The sequence below is a fragment of the Nymphaea colorata genome, unplaced genomic scaffold (assembly GCF_008831285.2).
Source record: "Nymphaea colorata isolate Beijing-Zhang1983 unplaced genomic scaffold, ASM883128v2 scaffold0001, whole genome shotgun sequence".
Lineage (NCBI taxonomy): Eukaryota > Viridiplantae > Streptophyta > Magnoliopsida > Nymphaeales > Nymphaeaceae > Nymphaea > Nymphaea colorata.
The window spans coordinates 2,425,664-2,436,845 of record NW_022204507.1 but is presented as its reverse complement, the minus strand read 5'-3'; the positions used below and the strand labels follow the sequence as shown (position 1 = coordinate 2,436,845).

Genomic DNA, 11,182 nt, shown 5'->3' with positions numbered 1-11,182 from the left:
TAAACGGAAGCAGCTGTAAGGGACGTGTAACGGAAGGTTATCAATGTGAGAAATATCTCAAGATGTTTGCAGAAACAGCCACTGAAGATCACTCCAATAAGATTATTCTGTAAGCTTCCTAACTAGTTTTTCGTAAACCAAGGTAATGGACATGTGGATGATCCTAACAAGGTTTTCTTTTTCTTTTTTTTTTTCTTTTGAAAATGAATGATTATGTCCTTGTGAAGCTAAGTTCATTATTATGTATTCCAACAATTTCGCAGTTCCCCCTCTAGAGTAAACTGCACTCATAGTCTCAAAGATACATGTACAACACGAAGAAGTTGAACCATGTGTTTTACTGTTGGGTGGAAAACGTAGAAAAGACTAAAAAAGCAGTAATTTAACCGTGTAGAAGGCAGAAACGACAGACCATTAGGCTCGACCATGCTAATCCTCCCACTTGCACACAGAATCCCAACTTAAAATATTGCAACCATCAGCTAACTGACTAAACACAACAAAGAGTCCCTGCATGTGTCTCTGACGCATTGATTGACATCCTCTGTCTATAAATATGGGACTTAGACTCCCTTCTTCATGCAAAATGATCACAGAAAACCCTTCTCACTGTAGCTAGGACTATTCGGTTTTTAATCTCATTCTCTATCCTACCATTGTTCTCTCTCCCCCCGGCCCCTCTCTCTCTCTCTCTCTCTCTCTCTCTCTCACACACACACACACACACACATGGATTCCAAGAAACCTAATAAGATCAGAGACATTGTGCGCCTGCAACAGCTTGGCAAGAAATGGAGAAAGCTAGCAAACGCGCCAAAAAACAGTGGCAAAAAGGGCATAAGCTTCTTGAAGAGGACGCTGTCCTTCTCTGACGCCTCTAGGATGGGGGACGTGCCCAAAGGGTACCTTGCTGTGTGCGCAGGGAAGGAGATGAAGAGGTTCATCATCCCCACAGACTATCTGAGCCACTACGCATTTGTTGAGCTTTTGAAGGAGGCGGAAGAAGAGTTTGGGTTCCAGAATGAAGGAGTCCTGAGGATTCCATGTGATGCTGATGTGTTTGAGAGGATATTGAAGATGGTGGAGGAGGATGATGGTGACGGCTTCTATGTGAAGGATGATGATGATGACGTCGATGATGACTGTGAGGAGGTGGAAGTCTCTTGTGGCAGGTCTGGGGTTGGTTCTTTGGCTGGCCATGGGTTACCCAGATCTCAGTCACGTAGTAAACCATTGTGCAGACAATAGAGATACTGACCATGAAGGTAATGATGGTAGTGATCATCACGATACATGGTCTCTGTCTCTCTCTGGCGCGCGAGCGTATGGACACTCGACTTCTGTACATGCTTTAACAAATCCAACTGAGTCATGACACCTCTGTAAACTCTCTCCCTCTATCTCTCTCTATATGTGTGTGTGAAAGAGAGAGAGAGAGAGAGCAAGAGAGGGATTTTGTAAGCAAGTCCTGTGGATTGGCTTAACTGATCATACATTAACGGTTTCTTTAAAAAATTTCATATTTTCATTTGATTGTCCTTTTTTTTTTATGGTTTTTCCTTTCTTCAAATAGGCAAGCTAAAGTTATACATGCAGAGCGTACCACGTTATGCTATGAAGATGCACTTCAAGTAGGACTGCTGAGTCTTGACCTCCTTCAACTGTAATATCTTTTAACATCTTAACCAGGTTGACGGAGAAGGTATCATCTTAGGATCAGTAAATCTTGCATTAATACACCGTCGCCTAATATAAAATTTGTCATCAGAGCTGGCAATAACTTTGCATTTATGCGTGCTTGAAACCTGTACAAGCCGTCAAATGGTGCAAATCTCCCATCATGCTTGACTTCGATGCCTTAGAGGATGTGTGTTGGTTATCGTTCCCAATGAGGCGGCGGCTGGAAATTAGACCTCTCTGGATTGGCGAAAACCCCCATTTCTTTAGCACGGTGTTTGCATTGACCAGCAGGACCAGACGGGCGCTTTCTTGTAACGCGAACGTCCGTTCCTCGAGGTCAGGACACGTGGGTGAGTGTTCTTCTCCTTCTCGAGCACCATAAATCTGCAGAAAATGGCGTTCCGTAGATTCAAACATATGCTCTTGATGCCCAGCAAATTTATGGCTACTACGCTTTTGGTGGTTAGTTCGTCCTGTTACTCAGTTGATGAGCTTTATATATAATTATCTGTTTGGTTTACTCACATGGCCATGTGCGTGTTTTTTGGTAAATCCGGTGCACAAGATTCTATTATGCATGTGCACAGATTCTCTCTCTCTCTCTCTCTCTCTCTCTCTCTCTCTCTATATATATATATATATATATATATATATATATATATATATATATATATATATATATATATATATATATATATAAGGAACATATCTAACAACAACATGCGAAAGTGTTACCCAATGCCAGCTTATAGAAAAGGGTAAAATGCCGGAAAAAACATTTGAAGATCAGCAAAAAAGATAACTTCTGTTAATTTACTATGCTTTTCAAAACTTTGAAGGATCGTACTCTTGAGCTGTTTATAACTTCATGCCTCATGTTTATGGCACATGGGTTTCTTGTCTTTGGGAAAGATCTTGAGCAGAGGTAGAAAAGACTACTAAATTAAATCCCAACTAAGTAAAAGATTTCCTCCCTGCGCCAAACTCCTGGATCACAGGCTTCATTGGTTCCTCTTCTCCATCTGTTTTGCTCGTCGTCATAATTTCCCTCTGCCTCCCCCCATTCTTTTGCCTTTCTTTTTTTGTCTCCTTGAGGCCCTCTTTGGTTTTCTGCCTTTGGTCTCGTAACTTGCTTTCCTTGAACATTTTTGTTCATGTTTCGTCAAGTCTTTCTTCCCATGTGCTCCCATCTCGTTCGTCCCCCCTCGTCCACTCTATAGGCCTTCTTGCGGCCTTCCTTCAGCGTCGTTATCTTCGGTTTCCCTGCTTAGTATCGATGTCTCCTAGGTTTCAGTTGTCGGCTCATATTCTCCTCTCCCTGTCCCTTTCCTTTCATCCCTTCCCCACTTCTTCTTTAATTCACCATTCCCGTTCCTCCTCCTTTATATCGCTTGTTTTCTACATAAATACTCCATCGACTTTGAGGTGGATTTGACTTTATTGGTACCTGCTACTTTGTCTCTTTTGAAAGTACAACTCCCTGCCCACCATACTCGAGATCCAGTCTCTTGATCAAATGTCTGATGCCTGTGTTTCGGTCTGATCACCTCCGTGAGTCGTTACCCGTTGGCAATAACTCCCCACCCCTTTCCTTGCAGTACAAAAAAACCTAGGCATTACCAACGGTAAAAAAATGTCAAAAAAATCTCGGTGAAGCAAAGTTGCTCATTGTTAATGGTTTTAACACGTGTCAGTTTAGGGTATCAACGGTGCAGTCTACAAGTAAATATTGACTACTACTAATGTATTATTTCCAATGTCTTGAAGATTGTCTGTACCGATAGTGGACCTAAACATTAGTAAAAAATTTTACCGACAAATATCTAGACGTTGGGAAAACTTTAACTGACATCTGCCTAATGTCGCTATTACTTGTAATCGATGCAAATTTAAGTGTCGCTGAAAGTCTTTTAACTTTTTTCTAATTGAATATGACATAATTTTTTTGAAAATTAGAAATACATATACAACATATCTGCTTACATATTTCATTAAACGAAACAAACGAAACAATTACATCTTCATGAACCAAACATATAGGTACAACAAATGCTCGAACTTATATTACAATACAACTGATTCAATATAGTTCAAAGTTACAAAAAGATGTTTAACAAATGTTAACATGAACAAAAAAGTGCTCCCACGATATTCTCATCGCTGAGGTGAAAATCCTACAAAGTTTGGCAGTGTTGGTGGGACTATAATGAAAATTAAGAAAACATGTTAGTTCTATCAAAAATGAAATTTAACAAATATATGTCACTACAAAAAATGAAATGCCAGGTAACCTAGGTTTGTTTGACCAAGCTAATGTACTATAAACTACTTAACTTGAGTCTGAAATTGAAGAAACTGAGACTCAAGCGAAAAAACTTTAACCTTCAATAATGCTTTCATCTCGTGGAGTACGTATTTTGCTCGAGCACAAACCAAACTAAGAATTGCTAACACCAAACCTCATCATCTGTACTCTACCATGTCTCTCCAATCCCATCACTCTAGAGTAAACATCATTACTTCTCAGTATCTTGCATCCCTTGAGGTACCATTTTAATTTGCCCTTTTCATTGATCATACAACATATATCATGAAAAATATAATTATTTGAATATATGATAACATGTATCTTGTTGAGATTGAAGAATATAATTGTTTGAATGAGACTTATAATCACAACATTGGTTTTGGGGTTGGAGTACTTGAGGTTCTTATTGGTCTTACTAGCAATGAATAGCTCAACACGTGATGGCTGCTCATAACTTTCCCCAAATTGTATATTGCAATTAATACAATATGTTAGTTAATATGTGCAGTCATATAATACATGAAAAAAGATAACGTGTCCTCGTTTTTCGTAAAATGTGCAAAATTATGTGTGCCAGTTGTATGCAAGTACTTCTGCTTAGCATGTACACGTGCATTTTTTTGCTAATTTTCTGAAACATGAATGCAACTTAATATAAGAAATAGAGATTCATATTTTTGTATAATGTTTTCTTTATATTAAAAACTCGTTATATAAGAATATGATATATATACTTTCGACTTTGGACTCTCAATGATTGTGAGATATTGTTCGTGCTTATGAATTTTGCTACTTTGGCATCAAATTGAAGACCTATAGGTTCTTTCTTTGAATAATTTCATACACTCATGTCTTCAATAAATGTACAATGATGCATAACTCACTTATGTAGAAGTGTTCTTTCTTCGTCTGAGAATTCATATTTGTTATGTTTTTATTTATTAAAGTGGATGACAGTATAATACTTCAACGTAAACAATTTATATGAAAATATTACATACCTATACAAGTGATCATATATCTTTCTTGAATGATGCTAGAAGCTCGAAAATATTATGATATAACAAATGTGTGACAACAGGATCATGTGCCTGTGTACCGATGTATGTCGTCAAATACTGTATCTCTTTTTCAATTGGTTGGCTTATCAGGTTTATCTTAATCTTGTGCTTTGAGCTATTTCTTAAGTTCGCATCCACCAAAGTTCAAGTAATGTCGTGTGTATTCCTACATGATGGGCCTATAAAAAAATCGATTAAGGTTTATACATATGAATCACGATTTGGGTAATAGACTAATGAACTATAAATTATTTCATATTCATTATCAAGAAGACATGCATCAGTTGTCAGCTCTTCACCACCTGTATCTTCATTTTTCATGGTCTCATATTCTTCTTCCATATGTGAGTTAGTCTCATATGTCAAAGGAATGACATGTCTTCTCTCATATGTACTCTTTATCTGTACCACAGAAACAACGTAAACATTACATCAGTTTCAAAACAAAATATAAAATTACAACAAAAAAAAATATGTACAATGAGAAAATAATGGATTCATAAAATAGATTTATGCAATGAAAGACATAACTAATATAATCATACCAATATTACATAATTGTCATCTCTAACCCAATAGATATCATCTTCTTCTTTACCAACTTGACTATTTGATGAGTTTTGTGCATCTATGTCACACTGTGTCAAATGAATTAATATGTCATAAAAGTATCTTGGTCTTGTTTTAATAACAACATGCCAATTGTTGTCTACTAGATCATTTACATAGAAAACTTTTGACATTGAGATGCAAAAACAAATGGTTCATCCTTTGTACATCTATAGTTGATGTTAACACATACATTCCTTTACTTATTTTATACGTTCATTAGTTGCAGGCACATGCATGTTAGTTATACACATTATGTTAGTTCTGCTATATTTACTGCCAATGGTTTGCCCCAATGGCCCACCTTGTGAGCTAGGTAAAAAAAGGAGAACATTATTTTGGCAATAAAAATATTAACAAATCATATGGCTGATTGTTTGGCGCTTAAGCTCTTGATTACCAAGCCAATACAAAGCACTCGCAAAGCGAAAAAAGAGTTCTTTGCACAAAGCACACATCCACAAAGTGAAAAAAGAGTGTTTTGCAGAATGAGTATATGCATTATTGAGTGACTTTTAGGGGGTAAGCTTGGAATTTTATATTTGAAGGTTTTGTGTTGGGTCCTGTCAGGCTGGACAATGTGGTCTGTGAAACTTAAATGATCATTTACTCTTTAATTGTTCATATTTGAATGAATGGCATTGTTCATCCAAATCCCTTTTCATTATCACTTTGATATGCTACCTAAAGCCAACCTGAGTGAGTGTCTTAGTGTTGGTATGTGTATCTCTAGATTAACAGAACTTTTGGGTTGGTGTCTTGAGGATGAAGTGAACAAATAGCCAAGTTCTCCATTCACAATGTTGCTTTAATTCGAGGCTCATTCCCTTGATTGATTGAAGCTAGACCGAAGGCTACATTAACAATGTTTTCAAATATTTTTCAAGACGAAAATCTCAATCATGAAACACAATCTAATTTTCAAGGTCATATCCAATGTCAATCAATTAAACAATCCAATTTTCCAAGCCACCATTTTGAAATCCAACTACACCCCACTATAAATTCCAAATCTAGAAGGATCCAGTCCAAGTCCATTTCCATCAAGTCAGATTTTCCAAATCAATATCCTGTTTGTGAAGCTTCAGAAATTGATGCATACCATCATGTAGTTTATTTTCTTGTTTAATCATAGTATATTAGGATCATGCACATGCATCTATTTTTTTAGAATTATGAACCTAAATCTAGGACCTTGTAGATGCCAAGATTGATTTGTAGCATGTCATGAGACAACAGTCCTCACTTATGAAACTCAGCTCAATCTAGACTCTGTATGGGATTACTTCAAAACATAGTTTTTACATGCATATTTTCTAGAACTCAAATCCATTTAAAAATAATAACTTTCCAAAACCCTAGGTTCAAAAACATGATTGAGACCTAGTCTAGGATTAAACCCAATTTGAGTCTTATAGGACCAAGCTCAAACCGGTCCTAGAGCCCCCTACACCTTGACTACACCTATCTCAAGTCTTAGGATTAGAACCTAACCTGGCTGACCCCACTAAGCCCACTCAATGCTTAATCTAAGTCCAAATATTAGGCCTGCTATTTGGTTCCATTGCTTCCTATTTAGGTTGGTGCCACCCAAGTCTTGGTCCACTCAACCTCACCCTATTAGACCCAGATCAAACCTCAAAGCCTAACTCAGTCATATCAGTTTTGCTTTCACCCAAGCTCGAATCTCAGTAAAGTAAAGCTCATCATGACTGGTTAGAGCTTAACCTAATTTAAGTGAAGCATATCATCAATGAATCCTAGGTAGGTCTTCTCAAAATCCCCAAGCCCAACTCATTTGGATTAATGATGAAACAATATCAATAAGATCGAATCATAGAATTTGAATTGGAACCTAACTCTGGATTGGATTCTAAAATGTTTGATCAAGTCTCAAACTTAAGATCTACAATGCAGAACTTGGATCATGGATCTCATAATTGGACCAAAAGAACCTTAGATTTTAAATCCAAATCTCAAACTCTAGTTGAATTTCAAACTGGAACTATTCAGATCAAAATCACTTACCTTTGAATCTTGGATTTGATCTACATGTTAATCAAATCTTGATTTAGACCTAGATCTATCAAATTAATTTGAATCACAAATCATGACATTGGATATTGATATCTTGGATTTAGATATTGAAAGTGTAACACTTGGTGTCTGGGGCAGGTTGGGCTGGATCAGGGTCCAGACCCAGACCCGAATCCCACCCACATGAAGAGGAGGCCTGACTTCGTCTCTCTCGCTGCCTTCATGCATGAAGCAGAGAAGCAGGAGGCGGAAGAAAGTGCAGCAGCGGTGGAGGTGAAGGGCAGCTGCAGCGCTTAGGTAAGGCCTCTTGATATCTCTCTATCTTTTTTGTCTTCTCCTTCTTACTCGCCCTATATTGCACCTCCATACCCCTCCCTCTCGTCGTTCTCCGTCTATCTCCCCCTCTGTCCCAAGTCCTCTCTGATCAATCCCGCTCTCTCCCGCCAGCTCTCACCCCCTTGTCTATTCCTCTCTACCCTTCCTTGTGCAGCCTCTCTCGCTTACACCCTCTCATGTCCTCTCTCGTCTTCAGTCTCTCTCTCTATTGCTTTTCCTTGTTTCACCCAAGTCTTGTCACCCTCTTCCCGATTTCCCCGCACTCTATTTCAAGACTTCTACTCACACTTTCTCTCCCGCCAGCCTCCTTTCACTCTCTCTTATCTCTCTGCACTCTCCCTCTTGCCTGTCTTTTTCCCTCGCCCGAACTCTCACCCATTTTTTCTCTTTTTGCCTTTCCATTGCTGTCTCTCTAACCCATGTGTGTGTCTCCCTCAGCCGAACCATCTTGCTCTCAATCGGATGCCCTCTTCTAATGGTAGACCTTTCTTTTAATCTCTCTTTTGCTCATTCTTACCCTATTTGATGTTGTTGGGTTGGATTGCAGTTAGAAGAACATGTCTTTCCCCTCATACCAATGAATAGAAGGTGTGAGAGGCAACAACAACATATAAGTTTAGCCGCTTGGGGATCAATCAAGCACTTGAGGTGGCTGTCGAAAACACTACAGCAGGTAAGATGCTAAAAGAGGAGAGAGTACGGCTAAACAAGCCTAACTCTATTGATATTTTTCCCTAAGAATGTATATAATTATCTTTTTATCATGATAAGTTAATATTTGAAGCGGTTAAGAAGCATAGTAGAGATTTTGATGTTGTTGAGAAGGTTTAAAACCGCTTTAGCGAACTCATGACATATGTTATTGTTGATGTGTATATTACGTCGCTTGTTGGGAAAGAGTATTTACGTTGAAAAATATAATTGTGGGAATGACACTTTAACCTAGAAAACAAGTTAGAAACATACTGGTGTTAGGTTGAATCGAAGTTTTGAGTTTTAATCGTTTGGTCCCAACCTCAAAGAGTTGGGAAAAAACCTATTGGAGGGCTTTATGGGTTGATACTACCTGTCGGCACCCTTTTGAGACGATGACCTATGCCTCAATGATCCTATTTCATACTTGTATAGATTTTAAAGTGAAATGAGTAAAAAACTTATTGCTTGGATATTTTGAGGTACACCGGGCATATCGAGTAGAGCTTGAGCAATTAGATTCGAAGCTCGAGGCAATTTTGGGTATTTTTGGTAATGTGCAACAAGTATACTAGCATTCTAGGCAAATCCCTACCTAGGGCCAAATTTAGAATGTATGCTTTTCAGGATCGTTGGATCCTATGATTGTGTTGTGTTGAATGAATGCATGCATGTGATTGAATGATTATGAGATTGATTGATTGTTTTTAAATTACTACGCAATGACATGTGCATGCTAGCAATTACAACTGTTTCAGACAAATTAGGCAGAGTATTGAGTCGAGTATCTCCTCAACTCTAGCTATACATTAAAAGCACCATAAAATGATATTTGCATAGGACAGCTACGAGTCAATCACTGTTCGAGACTACTTTCCATGGTTTGGCTAAGTTTTTGTATGATGTGTTTGTTATGTTTGATTGATGTGAATGCTCTAATATTTTCGTATGCATTGCCATGGGTAGTGATGCAATTGAATGAATTTGAAGGGTAAATGTATTTGTAAAGTTATGACAGCTAGTTAAGAGTAATGACTTTGTGTGTAGCCCTCATATAGAGGTGTCTTGAGGTATAGGTGCACTTGTGAAGTGAACCAATCTCGTTTGCTAGCCGATCATTTTGTGAATATGTTCTTACAATGATAAGTTAAGAAAGAATAATTGATGGGAGGCCTGTGGGTTATGGAAATATGTTTGAGATATGTTTCACCCTCTCCATTAGTCTCGTCTACTTAGAGCGTAGGCGATGCAAGGCCCCAGGATATCATTGTGTGATATTCTTGGAGTGTTGGGCTCCCACCTTCCCAACCTGAGTGTCATAGGGAAGGCTGAGCAACTCTCCTTGGAATTCACACATCCATGGATGATTACTCTACTGCTGCGACAAGAAGAGATATGTATCGTTTCGGACCTGTCAATTCACTAAAGCAAATATAAATGAAATAAATGTAAATGAAACAAATATGGATGAAGTGAATATGCATGAAGTGAATGTGACTTTTGAGTGTGTTAATTATGGTCATTGAGTAGTCCTTATATGTCGTGGTATATATGAGGGTCTACCATGATAAGTTATGTGACTACATGCTCATATCATCATATATAGTGTTATATTTTCATATATGTTATATCTGATATTTGAGCCCTTACCATATAAGGTTAGAGATTTATCCGGTTTGTTGCCATATTGCAAAAGTTAAGCCTTCTGTTGTCTACTTTTTTCATGTTTTTGCAGACTCAGGGTAGTATGTTAATCAGATGGCTTTGCTCACATCGTTTTGGAGATATTTTGGATCTAATGTCGTGCTTTTGAATCATGTTTTGGGTCCCATTGATGTCTTCTTTTTGTTAGACATCAATGTTGTTATTTTGAAGCATTTTTATCTTGTGGGTTAGTGAGAAATATGAAGCGATTTTATATGAACTGAATTTACTGCATATGAAATGTTTGCCTCATTGTCATTTTGATGTGCATAGTTTCCTTTTTAATCATTGTGTCGTCACACCTTGACGTTTTATGTTTTAACAAAAAAAAAATATTTTGGGGGTCAAAGGGTTAGGGTGTGATTCCTTTGGTATCAGAGCTATGGAAAAGCATCACTATGGATGTGAGCTAAAGTTTATCTATGAAGTTGTGTTGCCAAGGTATATATATGATAGATTGATGTTTTGATTATTGTGATGATGCATCTTTGCAATTGGATTTATAAGAATGGTCACAAACCTTGTAATAAGAATGAGGGTTCTTGCTTGTATAGATGGAATACCAACATAGGGTTAAGAAGTGAGGTGGGCTGGCTATAGAAGCACAGAGAGAGCCAAGTTTGGCCCATTCAGGTGCGCATATCCCACTAGACGATAGTACGTCAGGGCAACCGTTCGCCCAAACTAGTGTGAGTGTTCAAACCCCACTTGTGGATCAACAGATTATATGCTAATGACTTTGCAGATGCTGACC

At 37.9% G+C, this 11,182-nt stretch overlaps 1 protein-coding gene across 1 annotated transcript; it reads left to right on the top strand.

Moving 5' to 3' along the window:
- Positions 1-599: 599 nt before the first annotated feature.
- LOC116267897 (protein SMALL AUXIN UP-REGULATED RNA 9-like) lies at positions 600-1,487 on the top strand. The gene has a single exon (XM_031649823.2). It carries the CDS (start codon positions 730-732, stop codon positions 1,246-1,248), a length of 519 nt encoding a protein of 172 aa, XP_031505683.1. The 5' UTR covers positions 600-729; the 3' UTR covers positions 1,249-1,487.
- Positions 1,488-11,182: the final 9,695 nt, after the last annotated feature.